The sequence below is a fragment of the Rhipicephalus microplus genome, chromosome X (genome assembly GCF_043290135.1).
Source record: "Rhipicephalus microplus isolate Deutch F79 chromosome X, USDA_Rmic, whole genome shotgun sequence".
Taxonomy (NCBI): Eukaryota; Metazoa; Arthropoda; class Arachnida; order Ixodida; family Ixodidae; genus Rhipicephalus; species Rhipicephalus microplus.
Window position 1 is genome coordinate 271,552,568 of NC_134710.1, and position 23,751 is coordinate 271,576,318.

Below are 23,751 nucleotides of genomic sequence, written 5' to 3' on the forward strand. Positions count from 1 at the left end.
TAGCGCGTAGATAGATTGATTGATTGATATGTGCGGTTTAACGTCCCAAAACCACCATATGATTATGAGAGACGCCGTAGTGGAGGGCTCCGGAAATTTCGACCACCTGGGGTTCTTTAACGTGCACCCAAATCTGAGCACACGGGCCTACAGCATTTCCGCCTCCATCGGAAATGCAGCCGCCGCAGCCGGGAATCGAACCCGCGACCTGCGGGTCAGCAGCCGAGTACCTTAGCCACTAGACCACCGCGGCGGGGCGCGCGTAGATAGAATAACCACTGGTCGTTAAGGGTAACTAACTGGATTCCCAGAGAAGGCAAGCGGGTTAGGGGGAGACCGAAGGTTAGGTGGGCAGATGAGATTAAGAAGTTTGCGGGTATAAATTGGCAGCAGCAAGCACAGGACCGGGTTAACTGGCGGAACATGGGAGAGGCCTTTGTCCTGCAGTGGACGTAGTCAGGCTGATGATGATGATGATGATGATGATAATGATGCAAGAACCAAACATGAATGTCTTCAGGATAGCTAAATAGTTAAAAAAAGATTAATTTTGATTAACAGCTATAAAAGGCAGAAATTAATCTATAATAAAATTATTGTTTTGCAATAGAGTATTGAGGGTCTTAAAATCATGCTGTGACAATTTGGCTCATCTACAGGCAGTTCTTTATTAGTAGCGTCTGAAAGGTGTAAATAGGGAGGCGCAATATTAACAAGAACTAACAGACAACACTGCCAAGGAAAGTATATCAGATGTTATTAGACGTCAGTGAAATGTAAATGTGAAGAAATAAAAGTGTATGAAAAGATTAATGTGCGTGTTTGGGCGAGTTGAGGAGTCTTATTTAAGAACAGTGAACATATAGCGCGCACTGGAAGAGAAAAACGATGGATCGCTTTTTTTTTCTGTTGGTATAAACGGCAGCGTTGAGACGCGGCTCTACCTTTTCATGCGTTTAAATCCGGTGCAGAACAAAATCTTCGGATTTTGCAGCTTAAATGTAGTTTTTGAAACTTCCCCATACTTGACTCAGACTCATACTTTCCACATACTTTAATATGTCAACTTATCCTGAAACTTAAATTGTGTTATTCAATTAGGGCCTCTTTCACAGGGGCGAATTTTGTACACATGTCGCTCTGACAGCCAATGAATTGATTTAATCATTGATGTGTCCGGTTTAACGTCCCAAAACCCAAAACCACCATGAGAGGCGCCGTCGATGAGGGTTCCGGAAATTTTGACCTCCTGGGGTTCTTTAATGTGCACCCAAATCTGAGCACACGGGCCTGCAGCATTTTAGCCTCCATCGAAAATGCAGCTGCCGCAGCCGGGATTCGATCCCGCGACCTGCGGATAGGCAGCCGAGTACTTTAGCCATACCACCACGGCGGGGCAGCCAATGAATGGTCGTGCGCGCTTCTTCTTGCAAAGTGGTTAAGTTTCACCATTGCTTGTGGTTTGTGGCAGGTCAGAGTGCTTGTGGCAGATGCTGAAAACTGTTCTTATTCCGATTTTTTTCTCCACTTTTTTCAGGTTACGTGACAAAATTATGAATTAATAAAATGTTGATGGTGCTGTTTTCCTTGCCCAGTTCTTTCTTTTCCTAAAGTTTTTTGTAAAAACACGAGAGGGAATTATGGCGCTAGTGTCTACGGGCCGGAGCTTCAACACATGGCGCTACAGCGAGCATGAAAATGATGGGTAGTACTACAGCCTACTAGAATTACAAAAATTTGTCTTCGTACTTTGGGCCCCGCTTCGCTTCGCGTGGCTTGAAGCTGCTTTGTCACGAAACAACAATCAGCAAATGTTCAGCACCATGGGCTTGACTGCCTCAACATTTATAGCTCACCGATTCAAATCGGGTCATGAAGTTCACATTGGTCATTCTTTTATTCAAAACAAAACCGAAACACAACAATAAACAAATCCGAAAGTACGTTTGAAGACCGCAAGCACTAACACTTGGCAAATTCGTGTGCTACTGCTACCCATCATTCCCATAGTTGCTGAATGATCGGAGCACCTGAGTCCCCCCTAGTTAATTATATGAAACTCTATGTTTCTTTTGGCTGTTTGGCAGTATTCTAACTTTTTGGTGTAGGACGACTTTTGGGCCAGTGGGCAGTTTCCTAGAGGTTCCTTGGAAGACGAGTGTCATGTGCGCAACTCGGGCATTCCCCAGCTCTCTGGTGGTAAATCATACCAGTGACGTTTCTAGCACACAAAATTAATTATTTAAAAGTACACCTACTAAATCATTTAGAATCTCTTTCCTTCTAGTGATCAAATAAAATAAAATCTTTAGGAATTTCGTATGCCTGCATATTTGACGTAAAGTAAGAGACAATAGGCAATGGCGTAGCCAGAAGGGGCGAACCGGACCCCCCCCCCCCCCCCCGGGCCCCTTCAGATAAGTAAGGTAGCCTTCCCCCGAAAAAAACAAAATCCTGCCTACGCCCCTAACAGTAAGTCATTGTTGCCGATGCTCATAACGTTCGCTTTTGGTCGCTTCAACACGTCAATTTTGAGGGTTTGCATCAACTTTCACCGAGAAAGTGTGGCGTTTCCTTGCTAGCAAGCTTCGAGTCAGCGCCTGGTCGAGTTCATGATACCACGGCATGCGCTTTCGAGTCCCTATATGAGCTGCGTCAGAAGGCAGCGTCACGCGTCTCGTGTCATCTTGGGTCTGAACCACTTGCCCGAACCTCTTGCCTGCTCAGCCCTCGCGCTTAGGCCTAACTTGGTGTGAACCATGGCCTAACTTGCATAACTTCATAATTAACGGGCGATATCATCTTTCACGTGTCACTACATTTGTTCAAACTTGCGCTAAAGCAGGAATATATTACTTTTTTGCTTTTTTAGAGAGAGGAGCGGTCCTACCCCATTTTATATGTGCGTTGGCAAACCGAAGCGGTGGTCAAGTGGTTATAGCTTCCGCCTGCGATGCTGGGGGAATTTGGTTCGGCTCCTGGTGCCGCCAGCCACCCACCGTTTTTTTTTTTTTCAAATGGGAAGAGGGATCCTTGTCTTTCGCTCGGTCTTGTGGTACTATATACGCGTCATCAGAAGGTGACCTCTCTTTTCCGCTCTCTTTCACTCGTAATGACGCTGAGCCATGTCACCTAATGGGTTGCAGAAATAAGCGACTTTCCTATATTGACATATTGACACCAATAATACTGTTTGTATGCGCGTGTGTACGCGCACGCTTATGAAGAGCAGTATTTTGTACTTAAGCCCCCCCCCCCCTCGCCCCCAGTAACCTTCCTTAACTTAAAATCAAACAACAAAGCTGGAGACCATCCCACTCGGTGAAATTGGCGGCCAGTGGAGCTGGCGGCCGCGAAATCTCCTTTGGGAGTTGTCTAAGGGAAGCGTAAGCATAGAGCTTTATTGTCAACTACGGCCTTCTCTAGGACGTGGTTTTGCGTCTTAGCATTCAACAGCACATTGAGCCGTGAGCTAGAGTGGTCCCCTAAAAAGGACATGGATAGGCTTGTGCGTGGCATAAAATTTTGGCAAAGCTGGAATTTTTCGAACTTCCCCGATTCACAATGTCGGCGTTACATGTTGTCGTGAAGAGGGCTTTCATTATTCCACCATTGCACCTCCGTGTAACAGCGGGCCCTGGGAAGCAGCCGCGACAGGCGTGCATGCCGCCGAGCGGCCAATGGCGAGACGGTGTTGTTATTTATATAAACTCGGTCTATGCACGAAAACGGCTCAGCCATCTGTAAAATTTCGGAGGCAGTGTGACATTCGTCCTATCCTCTGGCTTTTAGCCGCGGCGCTGTTGGAGCCGAGCATTGGTCCGCGACGGGTCAACTTCAGAAATGTTCACTATCAACCGGCACGCGGTCTTTTCTTCCTCTTCTGTTTTCGCTACCAGAACTCGAGCGTCGATTTGTGCGGCGTGGCCTGCAGTAACCTGAATTGGTGAGAGAACAGACACATATAGAAAAAGTACGAAGGAAAGAGAGAAAGAAAGAAATTCTTGACGGAAAAGTTTCTTGACGAAGCAGGATTCGAGCCCGCGCATCCACGATCCGAAGGCGATTATGGTAACCACTCGACTCTGCACACTTTTATTTATTTATTGTTTTATTTTACTCGACTATGCATACACGCTAACAGAGCATAAAATATAGCCTTGTATAGTGTGAGAAAGGGAAGTTAGTGTCAGGAAGCGAGATGTGAGGGTGCATACGGAGGAGAGGAGGCGTTGCATATGAAAGAAAGAAATCGAGAGGAAAGAAGAAATATATTTAAAAAAAAACAGGAAAAAAGTATAGTTACAAATGGAAGTGTAAGTAGAAAGAGCAACCGAGAAAACGACAAAGAAAAGGAAGAAAGAGTCAGAGACTGGAGGAGCGAGAAATACGAAGAAATGCATAGAGTGGTGAAGAAAGAAGTCGAAATGAACAGAGATAAAGAAAGACAAAAACAGAGAGAAGAGACAAAAAGAAAACGAAACACGAATGGCCGCCCAGCTCAGCACTTCTTTCAGGCTTGGCAGCACCAGCGGGAAGCTACCTTAAATCTTATCTTCTTTCTTGGCTGTACAGCCGCCAGCACCTTTAACACGAACACTTAGATGCGTGGTCTGGGCTAGTTTGATTGGTGCCAGCCGCGAAGTGCTGGGCGCTTTTGCCGAGATAATGTCTCGTTAGGCTTGGATAGTATGTCGGCACGTATGGCTAGCATCTTGGTAAGAGAACCCAAACGTACGTGGTCTCAGCGTCAAACTGCTGCAGGACACGCGGCGGAGCGTTCGCGTTAAAGGTGCTGACGGCTGTACTTGTGTATACCGTAGATGACTGGCAGTATACACGCGACTGAACTTTTGCTCCGTCCACTTCGAACAGTCGCCATAAAGAAATCAGATCAGTGGCACGGAAGGATAAGCACTCCGCGCGCGTCGGCCGCCACCGTGGCACGCACACGGGGCAGCGGCAAAGGCGGCCCCATATCAGCACTCGAGCGTGAGGGCCAAGGCTCGAAACGACATCCGATACACGGCGACGAGGAGAGCGTCCAATTTGTGGTGGTTGAACGCGTATATAGATAGGCGCGCCGCACGCTTGGCAGCATCCGGACATTCAGATATCCTAGTCCCTGCAGCGGACTCGGGTGCGCCCATCATGTCGCCGCTGCTGCTACTCGGTCTGGCACTCGCGTCGGCCGCTCTCACGGGTTCGGCGCACGCCAAAGAGCACGGTCAGTACTTGCAGCTGCTCAGCAGCTCCTTTACCTGCATCGATCCGCGGGACACTCGCAGATTGCTTCGAAATATGCGTGCAGTAGAAACAAATATTCAGGTCAGGGATGTAATTCTAAGTGTCCTGTCTAAAACGTCAGTAGAGTTTTTTTTTTTTTCGACGTATACATAGGCACCCTTCGAAAAGCTTTGGGTTATCCGAGTTTTTTGTGAGAATATACTTTTTACTTACATATTTTCTACATGTCTGGGAAAACTTATATATAAACAGATAGATAGGTTTCCACATACTGACAACATACTTATTGACTTGCAGTACGGATTTAGGAAGAATGGGTCGACAGAAATCGCTTTAATTCATCAAAAAGAATGCATACCAGATAAATTCGAGCAAAACAAATTTATGCTAAGTATTTTTATAGATTTCACGAAGGCATAGTGCGTTGCATTTTATACAATAAATTTGATTTTTGTCGTACAAGGGGTCATGCTTTAGAGTTAATGATGTCGTATTAATCGCATCGAAAACAGCACGTTTGGATTGGCAGTTTTCAATAAAAAACGCGCGACTACCGAACCGGAGTACCTCAAGGTAGCATACTGGGGGGCCCCTTCTTTCTAACATTCACATCAACGACATTACGCATATTGATGGTGATTCTAGATTTATAACTTACGCGGATGATACCACGAATCTTTTGTCAGCTTACTCATCAGGAGTAATCCTTGCATGGTAACGGTGGTTTGAGAAATTAAGAGCTATGGACTTATGAAAAGGCGTTGTTGATCGATTTAACTAAAACTAAAGCGGTTATCTTTAATTGCAAGAATAAGAAATCGGACACTCCAATAAACCGACAATATCAATCACAGTGGATTGAACTCTTGAGATCTACAAAACCGCTTGGAGTTTATTTCACACAAAGCATGCAATGAAATGACCATGTCAATAATGTTTTACTTAAGGCCTCTAGAGCTGTAGGCGTATTTTCGCGTCATAGATCACTGCTACCATTAAAAGCAACGCTTGCAATATACTATACTTTATTTATTTCACATTTAAATTACCGTGCACTAGTGTGAGCCATGACGACACAGTGACGACACTAAGAAAGATTTCTCTATTACAGAACAAAATCATTAGCTTAACTTATGACCTTCCTAAATGACTTAAAATGCATGACTTCTTTTCTGAGCACAGCATCATCAACGCTTTCACTTTATATGATTATACACTGCTACAGTAGTATAACAAAGAACAAAAAAGACGTTTGTCTACATTATCAGAGTTAGCCGGTATGCAAACTTATAAGTCACATTACCAATATCGTAATCAGCCACGTTGGGTACTTCCTCACACAGGAACTAACTATAGACTGCCACAACTATCTTATCAGTTACCATCACAATTACATAAACTCCATTTTGCGGACATTGAGATAAAAATTAAATTTGCGCAGCTCCGCGAATTTCGCGTTAGCTCTTCACAAACAGTCAAAAGTACATTAGCCTTACCCCTATGTGGATCATCTAAAGTGTTCCTGTGTTCTGGTTCTCTCTATTTTTCGCTGTTGGTGTTTTGTCTTTGTTATACTTGTACACAGCGTTTGTAAACTTGCCTGTCTATGCATGTTGCAATGTCAAAAATGTATATAATCTGTACTGCCTCCATTTAAAATTACTCAAGTTTAAGCATATTATTATATTTTGTAAAAGAAAGGCCAGTTATTGCTACCAATTTATGTGTTCAGTTGCCACCACTACCTCTGCCTTATGTAACCGACGGGTGGGAACTTAGTCGAGCGGCTTGTCGGATTTTTTCTCACGCCCTTCATCAAGACTTTATTGGTGGGAATAATTTATTATTATTATCATCATCATCATCATCATCATCATCATCATCATTATTATTATTATTATTATTAACATTATTATTATTATTATTATTATTATTATTATTATTATTATTATTATTATTATTATTATTATTATTATTATTATTATTATTATTATTATTATTATTATAACTATTATTGTGTAGATACGAAGATATGACTGATTTGTGGGGTTTGATTTGTGGGGTTTAACGTCCCAAAACCACCATATGATTAGGAGAGACGCCGTAGTGGAGGGCTCCGGAAATTTAGACCACGTGGGGTTCTTTAACGTGCACCCAAATCTGAGCACACGGGCCTACAACATTTCCGCCTCCATCGGCAATGCAGCCGCCGCAGCCGGGATTCGATCCCACCACCTGCGGGTCAGCAGCTGAGTGCCTTAGCGGCGGGGCACATACGAAGATACGTGTGCACGTGTGCATGTTGTGTCGAGATATGGATATGGCCTGAAATCATTTTGTTTATTCTTGTATATATATATATATATATATATATATATATATATATATATATATATATATATATATATATATATATATATATATATATATATATATATATATATATATATATATATATATATATATATACAGGTAGGGACAAACAGAGTACGACGCACGTTGGTTTTGCACGGTATATTCGGTATATTTGAGTCAGAATATACGGTGCAAAACCAACGTGCGTCGTGCTCTATATTTTTTTATTCTGCAGGGGCCAGCGTTGCTTCCTTGATGCAATTATATATATATAAACAAAAGTGATGCTGGGTCCGGGAAAGATTATTCGTATAGGGAAGAAGACGCACGTACGAAGTGATTTTCTTGACGTTTCGGCCGTGGGTCCGGCCTTCATCAGGATATATATATATATATATATATATATATATATATATATATATATATATATATATATATATATATATATATATATATATATATATATATATATATATATATATATATATATATATATATATCTTGGTACATAAGAAAGGAGATGACAAGGACTTGAAGAATTACAGGCTGATCAGCTTGCTCTCTGTAGTATACAAGCTATTTACAAAGGTAATTGCTAACAGAGTAAAGAAAACAATAGAATTCAATCAACCAAAGGAACAAGCAGGATTTCGAACAGGCTACTCAACAATCGACCACATTCATACTTTCAATCAGGTAATAGAGAAATGCTCAGAATATAACCAACCACTATACATAGCCTTCATAGATTACGAGAAGGCGTTTGATTCAGTAGAAATATCAGCCGTCATGCAGACACTGCGAAATCAGGGCGTCAATGAAGTATATATAAACATCCTGGAAGAAGTCTACAGGGGATCAACTGCTACAATAGCGCTTCATAAAGAAAGCAACAGAATACCAATCAAGAAGGGTGTAAGGCAGGGGGACACAATCTCCCCAATGCTATTTACCGCGTGCTTACATGAGATTTTCAGAAGCCTAGAATGTGAACAGTTAGGGATAAGAGTTAATGGAGAGTACCATAGTGACCTGCGCTTCGCCGATGCCATTGCATCGCTGAGTAACTCAGGAGACGAATTGCAACTCATGATTACGGAGTTAGACAACGAGAGCAGAAAGGTGGGTCTTAAAATAATCTGCAGAAATCGAAAGTAATGTACAACAACCTCCGAAAAGAGCAGCGTTTCGAGATAGGTAATAGTGCACTTCAAGTTGTAAAAGACTATGTCTACCTAAAGCAGGTAATAACCGTGGAGCCAAACCACGAGATTGAAGTAACTAGAAGAATAAGAATGGGGTGCAGCACACTTGGCAAGCACTCTCGAATTATGACAGGTAGATTGCCACTATCCCTCAAGACGAAGGTATATAACAGCTGCATCTTGCCGGTGCTTAGCTACGGAGCAGAAACCTGGAGACTTACAAAGAGGGTTCAGCTTAAATTGAGAACGACGCAGCGAGCAATGGAAAGAAAAATGGTAGGTGTAACCTTAAGAGACAAGAAGAGAGCAGAGTGGATTAGGGAACAAACGGGGGTTATGGACATCATAGCTGAAATCAAGAAGAGAAAATGGACATGGGCTGGGCATGTAGCGCGTTGACAGTATAACCGCTGGTCATTAAGGGTAACTGACTGGATTCCCAGAGAAGGCAAGCGGGTTAGGGGGAGACAGAAGGTTAGGTGGGCAGATGAGATTAAGAAGTTTGCGGGTATAAATTGGCAGCAGCAAGCACAGGACCGGGTTAACTGGCGGAACATGGGAGAGGCCTTTGTACTGCAGTGGACGTAGTCAGGCTGATTATATATATATATATATATATATATATATATATATATATATATATATATATATATATATATATATATATATATATATATATATAAGGGAAAGAAGTGTATACCTAAGGGCTCGTTTTTCCGTGTTTTAACACAATATTAATGAGATCTAACAGACAGTAATGCCAAGGAATGTACAGGGGAAGTTATTAGAACCAATGGAATGTAAATAAGAAGAAAGAAAAGTGAATGAAAAAATAACCAGCCGTGAGCAGGAATCGAACCTACGACCTTCGAATAACGCGTTCGATGCTCTAACCACTGAGCTATCACAGCGGCCTTCCCTCCATCCACTTTTTTTTTTTGGGTGGTTTATATGTGAATTTAGAAGTAGGAGTGACAGTCAGCGCCATCTATAAGCCGAGCGACGAGTGTGAAAACACTCTTATTCGCATGTTTTGCGTCACGTAGCACGTGAACTTATTATGAGCGGGCAGCTGATTAATTGTCCCTCCTGTACAACCTAAACACACCAAGTCTGCCAGTACGAGACCCTCGTTCAATGAAATAAGGGAAAGAAGTGTATACCTAAGGGCTCGTTTTTCCGTGTTTTAACACAATATTAACGAGATCTAACAGACAGTAATGCCAAGGAATGTACAGGGGAAGTTATTAGAACCAATGGAATGTAAATAAGAAGAAAGAAAAGTGGATGTTTTTTTCTTTCTTCTTATTTACATTCCATTGGTTCTAATAACTTCCCCTGTACATTCCTTGGCATTACTGTTTGTTAGATCTCATTAATATATATATATATATATATATATATATATATATATATATATATATATATATATATATATATATATATATATATATATATTCAGATGAATTGTAATAAACAGTGGTTCTTGATCAATAACCAGCACCATGTCTGTCGACCTCTTTTTATCCTGTCGAAAAAGCTACTCGATTCCATTTTGTTTATGTCCCCATGCATTTAAGTAAACTTGTGAATTTGAGAGGTTAAAAGGTCGAAAAACAAATGCGTGCAAACCTGCCGTCAAGCACTGCGGATATGTACTGAGTGTATCACAGTTGTCTATAGATAGCACCAAGGGTGGTGTGCTGGGGATCGAATCAAGTGAAATCTTATCACACTTGTTCTGACAGGGGCAATGCGCCTGGGCCTGTGTGGTTCGCAAGTCTGTTCGGCTGTGCACTAATGCGAAAATTTCCAGGAAAATTGAGTATCTGCTGCATAATTTTGCTTCAAATCCTCCGCGCAGCACCGCTCGGGTTCTGTATGAACAAGTGTGACAGATACGGTACAAAAGCACTGCTTGTGAATGCGTGTATGTCGTCGTAATGGTTGTAATTTGAGACATTAAACGAAATTAGCTCTGATGTTTGCGCCCGGTGAAATGGAGAGAGCAATAAATAAATAAATAAATAAATAGATAAATAAATAAATAAATAAATATGAACTGGTCAAATTTTAAGCGTGGATAATAACTGCTGCCCCAGAGTCGGATGTTCGTATTTCTCGTCGACATTTCGTAAACCTTCTTCAGAACGTCAGCGCCCTTGTTCTATAGAGAGCGCTGTGTATACTGCTATAGCTCCGTGGCCAACTTCCGACAAACTTAATGTGCGCTGACGCGCAACTTTTCTGACCAGTGTTAATTGCGGGGATCTATCGATATAAACTTGATTTTGATGGCGTGTTCTTTTTGAGGCCAACATAGAGCATTTCTTTCTCGCAAATGTAGAAAGCAAGAAAGTTAATAACGGGTAACGCGATGTGTAGTGCGGGCTGTTCCCGATCTCGAGCTCGCCGAACTCTTGCGAGGGCTCAAGGCTCTTCTTCTTCAATTGCAATCTAGAATAAAGGGTATCTTACATTCTTTCACGTTCAGATGCTCCTCTCTGATGCTCGAGTGCTGGCCAGCTTGCTAATATAAGCATACACTGGCAGAGCCAGGCGCGCATGCAGTATTGTTCGCTAAGTGGTGTACGCCAGCCGGCGCTGTCATCAAATATCAAACGATCTCGGTCGCTGCCAACAAGCGACGACGGCTCGAAACTGAAGGACGAACGAAGAAAACGCATCATTCAATGATAATAAAAGCTACACAAATTGATTGATATGTGGGGTTTAACGTCCCAAAACCACTATATGATTATGAGAGACGCCGTAGTGGAGGGCTCCGGAAATTTAGACCACCTGGGGTTCTTTAACGTGCACCCAAATCTGAGCACACGGGCCTACAACATTTCCGCCTCCATCGGAAATGCAGCCGCCGCAGCCGGGATTCGAACCCGCGCCCTGCGGGTCAGCAGCCGAGTACCTTAGCCACTAGACCACCGCGGCGGGGCAAAAGCTACACAAAGGACGGCGGTACAAGCGATAACGTTAATTTAGACGGATTTCTCGCTTTATAAATAATGAAACAGACAACAATGAAGATGTCTCGGCATATTGTGCCAATACATGTGACTAATTTCATACTGCTGAATAGATAGGAGAAAGTAAGTTTTAGAATATAATGCACGCATTTTCAGTAACGTGCACGCATTCGAGCGTTTCCTTTAGAACCATCCCGCTAAAGACGGCAGGAAGATTTATTACACATGCAGGCACACACAAGACATTGAGTGCTTATTCAACGTCTTGTTACTCTTTCCTTGCTCTCAAGTCCTTCACTCTTGATAAAGTTGTAAAAAGCTTGTAACCACGAGCAAAATTTTAGTAACAGAAGCTGTTACTAACCTTCTTAGGCCACTACTATTCAATTTTGCGGCCATTTTACTAACCACGTTAGCAAACGCTTGAAGCTTGCAATGGCTACTATACGTTTTGCGCACTGTTAGTAACTTTTCATAATGTGCGTATTTAATGAACTAATTGAACAAACCTTAGAGGTTATTACAACGAGCGTCTAACAACCTATTTAGTAGCATGAGGATACATTCAAGTTCATTGAGGCAATATATGCAAGCTTACTAGGCATGCTTACGTCTTGAATATCAGGCCGTGTTTGAAAGGGTATTATGCAAAATAGACATAACTAATTATTTCTATTATATGCTTGAATAAAAGTAGTTACACTACGTTACCTCGCTCATCTAAAAAAAAGTGTACGTTTTACAAATAAAGGCGCCTAACTTAAATTATACATCCTACAACATAGCCGTCCACCGGCACCAGCTGCATTCCCCAAAGTTAGGGCTATAGATACTCCTGGAACCGCTTAGAAACTGTACTTCTCGCGTGGACTTGTGTAGGTGTGTTCTCCTTTGAGATTATGTGCGCAATTACTCAGTGATATATCAAAATGTTGATGCTCTCGAATACGACCGTTATAAAACAGGTGATTCATGAGGCAAAATGATAGCATCTGGTATTTTTTTTTTGCTAGCAACAGTTCCTACCTACGTTAGTAACCATCACTAACTGCGTTAGTAACGGTGGAGGTAGTAACAGTCACTAGCCTCCTCGTTACTAACTTCACTTACTAACCGGTTAGTAACATATGTGACAAGTACAAGTACTTAGTAAACCGAACTTAGTAAGTACTACAACCTTTCTTTTAAAGAGTGTTGACGACGTATCATGACCAAATAGCGCAAGTTACAGACGTGTTACAATGTCATTAGGTGATCGGGATTGTAAAATAACGCGTGCACATGTATAATCATGGAAGTTAAAAGCCATGAAGCTAGATGTGCGGAATAAAAGCGGTGTAGTTCCTTGGCACACAACTGCTGCTGAGATTTTGGATACAATAGAAGCAGCAGAGCTCTCACGTGAGCCGCGTCCGGATCACGTGCAGACCAAGTAAGTTCGGCAAGACTACATGCTTCGCTTTGGGCTCTGGACTGTCTTCTACGAAAGTACGCTCATACACGACAATCACGCTACACACAAAGCGAGACTTCAGACAGGCGGTGATGCGCAGCTTGCTCGCACGCCGCCGAAAGTGAAGCACCACTGACAATCGTTCGATACGCTACGTTGTATTGCGCTGCGTATTGTTGTAGATGTTCTGCACCTTCAACGTAATTGTAGTTTTCCAAAACACCCAATACTTTATACCTAAGCACGGCATTGTAGCCTCCGCAGCAGTGTTATACTTGAAAAAGTACTTGGCTTTCTTTGCAATGAAGCTGCATCGACGTATAATGGCGGCACGACGAAATCGTAAGGTTGACGACTCGTGCGTATATGCGGATCGAAGGAGCAATAGGTAATTTGTTCAAAGCGCGTCTGTTTCCCCATAAACCGAGTAACGTACTAGTGTCATGTGGGCGTCAGTCGAGCGTAGTCAGTGCGTTAACGGCGTCGGAACAAATGCTTAGCGCTGTCCGGAAAGGGCGCACCCCTGACTGCAGCTATAACATGTTCGTTTCGCGTGCAAACGAGTGCTGGGAAGCTGTCGAGCACACGTATATCAGGAAACAGCGTACTGAACTGCGTTTACATCTGCCCGACGATCGGATTCCAGAGCAAGTGAGCACGAAATGCCCCACCTGCCCCCCCCCCTCTTTTTTTTTTTGAACGCCCTTTTTTTATACTCGAGTTAACTTCATTGAGTTTGCGCAAACGATTGACATGCGTTATGCATTGCTGGTGGGATGATTAAAGACGTACAGCCGGTAATTACTTGGCTTACTCATTCGCAAAAGGGCAGCTGCAATACAGCAATGCAAAGCGTTACGAAAAACGACGTGAACTATCTACAACCTCAAGCTCCTTGACGAAAAAAAAACGCTTTCACGCACGAGTAAAGGACGCTGCCCCTTTTCTTTCTCACCCACCACTCCTTCGCCCCTCTGTTTATTCCATTCTGTCTTATGTTTTTTTATTTCTTTCTTTACTTTTCATTTTTTTTAAATTATGGGCTTTACATTCTAGCGTGAAATGCTCCAGTCGCTTTATTTTGGTTTTAAAGTTGTATCCTTCCCTTCTGCGCTATATACCGATGGTAGTTTTCCCATTTACCCTGTGGCGGTAGAATGTATTGAACGAATGAGGAGGTCCGTGTGGAATATGAACCCTGCAATGAGGGAGGTTCGCAAACATGCAGCAAAAAAAATGAATCGGTCAGTGCTATGATCAAAATCGGAAGTGTACCTGCAACAGAAATTGGTATACTCTGTTGGCGCAATCGACCAAAGAAGTGGGCTTCTTGGCACTGTGTCTCGTAGCGTGGAGAAGCTAGCCTTAAATATAGTGTCATTAAAGATAGTTCGTAATCGTATGCTGAAGACTGTTGGTCGCCTTGACGAAGACTGTCTAGTCTGCTACTGTTCACAAGAGTTTTCCAACTCGTTCCTGCATATCACGGTACAAGACGAGTGACTTTAGTATGATGGTACTTGTGTCTGGCAAAAAAATGAGAACCTATTATTTACAGTCAGCCTCTAGAATCTGTCCAAAAGGTAATTTATTTGTGTCATTTAGTAAGAAAAAACCATGATCATAACAAAAATATTACAAAAGAATAAACATTGACTGTGTAACATATGGCAGGCGTTACAAAATAATGAAAAGCTGCTCACGGCTATCTAAGAAAAGGAAACTGTACAATAATTACATTCTGTTGGTGATAACTTAGGCAAAAAAAATCGGAGGTCAACAAAAGTGCTCGAGGAGAAGTTACTCGCCGTAGCAGCTTAGCGGCTAAGGTGCTGAGCCCAATGACGTGGGCTCAATTTTTGGCCACTGTGACAGCACTTCAATAGGTGTTAAGCGCAACACTATTCGTACACTTAGATTTAAGTAAGTTTCACGTAAAATCCGTGGTGAAAATGATCCAGGGTTCACACCAAAACGTGTCTCATATCATATCGTGATTTTAGCATGTGAGGTCCCATATTTTTTTTTAATTTGTCAGTGAAACAGACTTAGATCAACATTTTTTAACGAAGTAAGAGAAAAGCCGTAGTCGAGATTCCTGTAAACGTTGTAACTTCCCTGCACCACTACGTGCAGGAAGCAAGTTACAATTCCGAATAAAAAAAAACTGCCAAAAATTGTTTGCTCTCTTCTTCGCAATGTCGTCCTAACCGCGTAACAAGCACGCGCGGTAGCTGCTGGCTTATTCCATGAGCGGCGCGCCGATGAACAGCCTCGGGAGATTACGTACCGCGTCTTGTGGACACCGCTACAGCGTACTAGTACCGCGGCCGCCCACAGCGAGCACGGGGCCCCCACTTTACAACATCGCGCACGTGTGAACCAACAGCAAAGGAAAAGAAGCGCGTCATAGCAATGACCTTCTAAACATCTCTTTGACAACTTATGGGCAGCGCATCACTTCTCTGCTGATGATGTTCATGACCCTTCTCTACATAAACGTGCGCATGCAGCGCCCCCCTTTCTATTATGTCAATGTATGTAGGGGCTGACTTTGCCTCAACCCCCCCCCCCCCCGTGTGCACGCCTATTATTTTCTAGTTTCTGTCTCGGGATCATACTTTACTTCTTTTCTCCGCCATTTTGAAATTCAGTGTAACTAGATAGAGCACACCACCAGCCTATATGCTGAGTGCCATGACATTTACATTTAAATCGGACTCTGTGTTTCTCGTAAGAAAATATCGGAACAATTAATAACGTCCTCACGGTATTCTTTTTTTTTTATGTAACACGTGCGGACAGCTTGGGGAGCTGATCCGCTCGCCGGTGGAGACTCGCAGTTAGAAGAAGAGGTTCCCGAACTGGGTGAAGAGGAGCCGGCTAACAAGACGGTGATATGGCCCAGCAACACCCGCTGGTGTCAATGCGTCGGCAGCGAGTGTGGTTGCTGCTTCAACATGTCTGCTCCACGCTTCGGCATCAAGGAGAAAGGTAGTGACGCCCTTTCGGCTGTCTGATGGACAGAATGCCAAGAGAGTCAATTGTGGTTAGTAGCGCGAAATTTGGGAATGCAAAACAGCAGTAGTCCGTGAAATACCGGACATGTTGCCGGCTTACGTAGTATCATTTCTAGACATTTGTCTGGCTTGAATGTTAACCTTATGTCTGTTGGTTTGGGCTCTTCATTCACATGCAACACAATTCGTTATCTAGTACAGGTACACTCCTCAAATATTCCCGAGCCATTGAACGCAATTCGTAGCTCGAATCAAGCTGGTGATGTGGGCCTTGTATTGAATAACGAACACACAAATGCTGCCACACAGTTAGAATGCTCATTCTTGATGCGCATAGCTGCTGGTGATACAATAGACTGTTATCCGTGACATACAGCCAAGGAGAAAAACTAAGTCTTCTCGCATGCGAACGTGGCATAGAAACTTTTGTCACAACATGCATGCATACATCTTACAAAAGACTGATTACTAAAAAGCGCATAATACTTCTCTCCCCCCCCCCACCCCACGACACTTTTTGCTGGCACGTACTAGCAGAATGCGTAGCATAACTTGAAGAACGTAACGCAGCGCTACGATGTAAACATGTGAACTTCGTGTGTTTGGCACCTCAGAAAATTTCGCGATTGTGTGCTATTGTAATGAATGTTTTTGACAAAACACCTAATTTCAGTACCTTTGTTTGTCATGTTGAACCTATAGCTCAAGGTTTGTCCCCGGAGCCTGCGCAGTGGTTTATGGAGTTCCTTTGCTTTTTGGTTGAGTGTACGAGGTGTATAAATATTTACCTAAAATAGCATCCGAAGAATTGCTCTACCGGTGGCTATTCACACGTGTCAAAGCGCTGTAGGAAGTGTAAAGTAGGTATCAATAACACGTGTCAACCAATTATCGACGAAACCAAGATTATGTATCGCCACAAGGATCGTTGCACCCGAGAACAGTTCGAAGCATTCAAAATTAATACTACAAGTGCGTTCATTAGCGAACCTTCGCTTTCGGTTGCAGATTGTGAGCTGGAATAGTTTTATGCTTCTTTGTGACGTAAGCGTATCAGTGTACAATGAGCTTGATTCATCACATGTTTACTGTATATATATCATCTTTCAACCATTAAACGTTTAGTTGTGAGTCTGTCTGCGTGCTGTGTATCATTCGTTTTTGTCCCTGTTCAATATCGCCGTTAAATGAGGCCTTAAAATGAAGGTTATTCTACCGTCAAATTAGGAAGTCAAGCCGTGAATTTATGATTTTTATGTGAAGAAAGAATAATTTAGGTAGACAAGACACAGGAACGAATTAAAACAAATTGAGCTTGGTGGCGCACAGGCCACCTTCCCGTTGCTCATAAACTTTTTTGAACCTGGCCTAATCTGAAAAGGGTGCCTCATAGCATCCATTCATGTATCTTTCCAGTTACTATGGTAGAAAGTCTCTGTGCATTGGTCGCATGGCACCTTGCTAGCGTCGCATTGACAATAATGAAGCGGCTGTAACTCATACAGCATCGTTTTGAGAAACACTTGCAGCCTTGATGTTTGTTTTGACTCATATACTCAAGAGGTCCGTGTAGTGTGTGATGTCAGTGCACTTCAAGCGTCAAATGGTAGGCATTTTCAGTCATCCACTACCGCATGTCTCGAAGTCATATCATTGTTCTGGCTCGTAAGACCACGCAAATTATTATTTAACTCGTATTCATCTGCCGCTACACAAGAAATTTTCTAAATCGAGGTGGCTTAAGCACCGTTAAGGACCGGTCTTTAGTGCATAGCGATCGTTCACTATCCAATCAGGGAGTTTCTGAAATTATCTCCAGTTCCCATTGAAAGCGCACTATCGTTAACTATGTACAAATATTAGTAATTGATCATGCTTTTAGATATACATAAATACAATAATGCCACGTTCCATTTCTCAAGTTTTGTTATCGCCCAAAACACTACACATTTCTCAGCGCAAAACGCGCGTGCAGTTTTCGAGAAGCTTCCGGACTTTCGTAGTTGATCGACGGCCGATGCTCCGTTCACTGCTATCTGTGCAAGACTGCTACTGTAATCGGTCTTTCCGTTTGCCGGGCACAGGTTCGCCCAAAGAAACTGTTAAATCCCAACACAAAGTATCCTGTCTTCGGCCACGTCACGACCCCGTGACAATAATAAGTGAAAGATACGTATAGCTTATCTGCATTGTTATCAAGCACGTCACCTTACACATACGTTTAACGCGTTAATTCTACGTAGCACGTGCATGAAACAACTGTTTGGTATAAATTTATTTTCAATTATTATTTTACTTACCATAAAAACGTTAAGAATGATAGAAATTACATTCCAGAAAGGCCTAACACACGCACGCACACACACACACACACACACACACACACAAACACACACACGCACACACACACGCGCGCACACACACACATGCACGCACACACAAACACACACACACGCACACACACACACACGCACACACACACACACACGCACACACACACACGTGATTTCTGTTTCAAATGAATTAAACTAGTACAAGTGCACTTGTATGCATTCTTGTCGCTTTTATTCAGGGTGTTTTTTTTTTCAAAGAATATATTTTCAGTAAACATTTTATGGCAGTGAGGCATTTGTAATCTTTGCAAACGAACGTTTAAACCAAGGCGGAAAAACTTTGCCGCGCCTAAAGTCACACTGATATGAGTAATAAACGAACGCTCATTAATTAACATTTTCATGATTAATGATTGATTTGTGTGGTTTAACGTCCCAAAACACTATATGATTATGAGAGACGCCATTTTTATGATTAACTTGAGGGAAGTTGTTCACATGGAAAAGTTACAGGACGCAACAATTCATGACACACTCATTTTTTAAAAGAAATATCCACGACAACACACGTGATTGTAGGTATATTAATAATCGAAATTCAAGACCCCCATTTCAATGATATCAAAAATGAGTGCACTGGGCACGCAGAAAATGCGGCAGTTATGTTACGCCGTAACTTAACTGTCCTGAGATTCCGCTCTGAGTCAGACCGGAAGCTCACGTGATCAACTCCGAAAAAAGACACGCCGCAGCAGTCGTGAAAAGAAAAATAGCAAATCGTCCCAAATACACAATAGCACCGCTTGTTCGTAGCGTTTGTTGTGCAGTGCTTATCAGTCTTTTCTTACACTTAAAAAAAAATGAAAGCACTCTTTCGCTTTTCTGTGCGAAATAGCGCCGCAGTTGCTGCAGCCCACAGTTTTACGCTGTACAATGAAAAAAAAAATGTGTAAACTGTGGTTTTCTCGGTAAGCAACGCATACTAAACGGAAAGATTAAGTGGTCCAATGTCAATATCTGAGACAACTTGCCGGTTTCGCTGACCAGATTATGTTGCAAAGCGCCTTATTTCAAAGTTCGTCACGTGAACTTTTGGTCTGACGTAACACAGTTGCCACATCGCCTGCGCGCCCGGTGCACCCAGTTTTGGTATCACCGAGATCGGGGTCTCGAATTTCGAGGATTTGTATCTCAAATAACGTATGTCTTGAATGTTTTTTGTTGTTGTTGATACGGTTGCGTAGGATTGCCAACGTTTATAACTCCGACACTCATGCCGAACATTGCGAAAATAATATACAGGCAATACAGCTGTACCGTACTTACGAACATACATAACTGAGGAACACGAGACTACACCTTGTATACTTGTAGTTGATGAATTTATGGCTGTTATGCGTGACAATAGGTCGAATAGCGCGAGCAGCGCAGCTACAGTGCCCATCTTCATCCGTTTCTATTAAAGAAAATTTCCCCTCACAAGAAAAAGAAAACTATTACAGATTCAGGCAGTGAACCCAGAAGAAAAAGAAAAGGGTCCATGTTGTGCCTTTTGGTTATTATTCTGCGCTATAAAAGTTGTCTCTCTACCAATGATGCTCAAGAAAATTCTCCTTTGGATTATTTTAAGTTCAAATGAACAATGAAATTTGGGTCCATTGTTAGTATTCTCGCGTTTCGTCAGCCGCTTTCCTGTTTGTACATAAATTTTGTTTGCAGTTGAAACTCTGCGGAGGCCTATTTAGTGAACTCATGCTACTGTTTTGCAGCCTGCTCCAACCTGACTTACTACCCCGACCAGTACGCGCTGAGCTTCACCATCTCAATCGATGACAACGTTGTCCTGAATCGAACCGTATCAGGTGAGCAGTAAAAGTTGCCTGTAGGCACTATACACTGTAAGGGCCAACATATTGTCTGTTCAAAAATATGCGAGTTCAGTCGAGGCAGTTTTTCGCCTGAGCGCAGCCTATAGGTGGGTGAAAACTATGGCGCCTGCTGAAGGAAATATTAGGCGCCCACTTTGCAATGTTCCTCGAGTGCATATGACATCTTGATATTTCAGTAATGCATGTTTGCTAACCTGTACTTGCGCATAAATTTTGAAATCTAGAGCTGGCTAGCGCTGACTGCTACGAATCGATCACATACATGAAAAAAAGTTGATCAGTGCTTCGAAGAGGAAGTAACATATTTGAGTTGCATTATATATTAGCGCAGCTGTTACGTTTGGAATTGAATGCTTGACAGAGAGTGCACAGCGTTGAGCATCGAGACTTGAACAAAACCGCACAGCCACAACGTCTGGCACTTTGTTCTTCCTCGTTGGGGGCGTAACAAGTAGGACTCAAAAGCTTTGCTTGCTCCACAACACGCCATTACAGCTCTCCAGACAAAAATGGCACGCACAGTGCAGTAAAGATTTGCGCAAAGTGTATGATTGCTTGAAAACGTTTTTTTTTTAGAACCAAAAAATTGCGACAAAAAGTTAAAAACAAAATTTGGTCGTTGTAGTTGGGTGCGCAGCGCGCTTGTCACACCCGCACACTCACCTGCGCGTTTTTGCACAAAGTTATCAGAATAAACGAAAACGTATTACACATGGACCTTATACATCTATATCAACGGCATAGCCCGGTGAGTAAGCTGAACTTCCCACTTTGAACCTGTATGCCGAAGTCAACACACGGGTCACATCGAACACAAGATCATTCATTATTCCTGAACTCGTGTTGGGATTCGTAAACTTGTATAAAGAGCGTGAAGCTGTTACTGGCTTTGCATGTGCCTTTCATTGGGCCGCGAGAAATGTTTACAGTTTCTGTATTTTCTCTCTAACGTTCACACCAGCTCAGACTGACAGGAACACACATTTACAGATGGGCGGGAGTGGGGAGGATGCTTGCCCTACTTTTTTTTACCGTGGTGATAGCAATGAAGGCAAAGTGTCACTTAAGACTTGCAGACCTTTATATTTTGATCCATCTCACCCAACACAGCTTCGCAAATCGCCATCAATTACGTATGCCTCTTCCTGCTCGTAGTTGATAATATACAATTCGCCTACCTTCCCATGTTGTTTCATATCTATAAATTTCAAAAAAGTCTGAATAAGTTCAGAAAGTTGTGTTGGGCAGTTATTTCCAGATTTCTCCAATGCCACAGACCTTGTCACCCGCAACGTGTTGTTCAGATGGTTACAATTCTCTCACATTCGCGGCACAGTGTATTATTTAATCACGTCGTATTTACAACATCAAACTCACATTGCAGCGATCGCAAGTGGAAGACCTGAGAAAAAGTGTTCAAATTGTGGTGCCCGGCCAAATGAGCGAATCGGGACCTTTTTTTCATTGGTCCTTTCATGAACGAGATCAGAAGCATAGATAACAATAGAAAATCAAACACTCTTCGAGTTTTCGTTTCGAGTGTTCTTCACTCACGCACGCGAAAATGACGCCATGCATGCAGGCCGCGATCCACCGCCCATATGCTGGCCCGAGCAGCTGGCGCAGCTCTGCGTCCGCTTCTACAACATGACCTATCATCGGGCGGAGGTGGACGGCTGCGTGAGGCTCGAGGGCGTCGTCGCACACGAGGTGATCGTCAGCTACGACGTCGGCTGCTACGTTCTCGATGACGACGCCGTCAAAACGCGCATCTCGGGACTCCGTCGACTGCTCGTCGACGCAATCCGTCGCCGTGCGCGCCCGGATCTCTGGCCAGAGGGCGTCAACGACGTTGACGGCAGGAGAGAGAGATGATGTGCTCCTGGTTATCATACATCCACTTCTCTAACGTTTACACTCGTCCGCACGAACTGCATATGCATACCTGTCACATTGGCCGGTACACCATGTAAATGCATGCCGCCTGAAATCTCTCTTCATTACAGGGATAACGCAGAAAAAAAAAGCGGCTACACAGTGCATTGCCACACCGAAACACGACTCTAGAAGTGTCATAAACGCCCGTTGTTACTCAAAGACAACTTGGTGTGTTTTTTTTTTCTTCGTTCGACTGTACTCATCGAACATAGCTTTCATTTTGGCTGATAAGTAACTAATACACCTTTCAGACAGGGGAGGAAAAGTTCTTTAATGTGTTCATTCTTCGACGACTCATTCATATCTTTCAGCCATTCAATTGTCCGCAACGTGTAACACGGTCCACCTCGTAAAGAAATAAACAATGAAAACGTTGGGGGTGATGAGTTCCAGAGGCTGAGACATCGTGCTCAGAAGCCGAGTGGTTGCCTAACTCACTCGCCCTCGATCTGACCCGATGACAGCAGTAGTGTCCACAAGACAAGCACGTGCTCACGGGGGCTTGTCTTCCCCACTTATAGGAAACCGTGTGCACGCCTATGTGCGCATGCACTAATGTTGCTTCATCCGCGTTAGTAACCTTACGGTGAAGCTGCTCTTGGATGTGAGTTTCATTTCCAGCCACGGACGCCGTATTTCGATGCGGACAAAATGCAGAAGCATCCGTTTACTTGCGTTAAGTGCACGCCAAAGAACTACTGGTGGCTGAGAGTTATCTCGTCCACACTGCCTCGAGGCTTGCAATAATACGGCTACTAAAGACCAAAATACTAGTGTAAGTTTACTTATGCAACACATGAAAAATCTATACAATCAGTGCGTACTGAGATAAAACATTGCAAGAAAGTTGTTTTTAAACAAAATGTACAACTAACATGAAAAAGAAGACATAAGTAAACTTCTTTATCTCACTTGTCTCCCCTACATCCTGGAACATTAAAGATGACACAAATAAAAAGAAGCCTTTTCATAAAACAATTACGCAGGCACCCCTGATAGGGAACCCTGAGCATGCCTATGTGTGCATGCACTGAACTGTTGCTTCATCCGCCGTAGTAACTTGAACAGTGAAGCTGCTACGCTGCTATGCTCTCGGACGCAGGCTTCAATTTCGACGATTGTTATAGCGCGAGAACAGAACGACGATAAAGAGACAAGAGGGACACGAGCGATAATTTCCAACTCTCCGCTCGTGTCCTTCTTGTCTCTTTGTCGTCGTTCTGTTCTCGCGCCATAACTATATATCGTCATGTCATACCAACTAGCCAAAACCAACTTCTAAGTTTGAATTTTGAACACGGCGGCCGTACTTCTATATAGGGGAATT

General features: G+C 43.0%; 1 protein-coding gene across 1 annotated transcript; it reads left to right on the plus strand.

The window, feature by feature from the left end:
• Positions 1 to 4,991: 4,991 nt before the first annotated feature.
• Positions 4,992 to 22,588, plus strand: LOC119161505 (uncharacterized). Its single transcript, XM_037414023.2, has 4 exons — positions 4,992 to 5,227; positions 16,050 to 16,238; positions 20,367 to 20,459; positions 22,069 to 22,588. Exons 1-4 carry the CDS (start codon positions 5,152 to 5,154, stop codon positions 22,359 to 22,361), a joined length of 651 nt encoding a protein of 216 aa, XP_037269920.1. The 5' UTR covers positions 4,992 to 5,151; the 3' UTR covers positions 22,362 to 22,588.
• Positions 22,589 to 23,751: the final 1,163 nt, after the last annotated feature.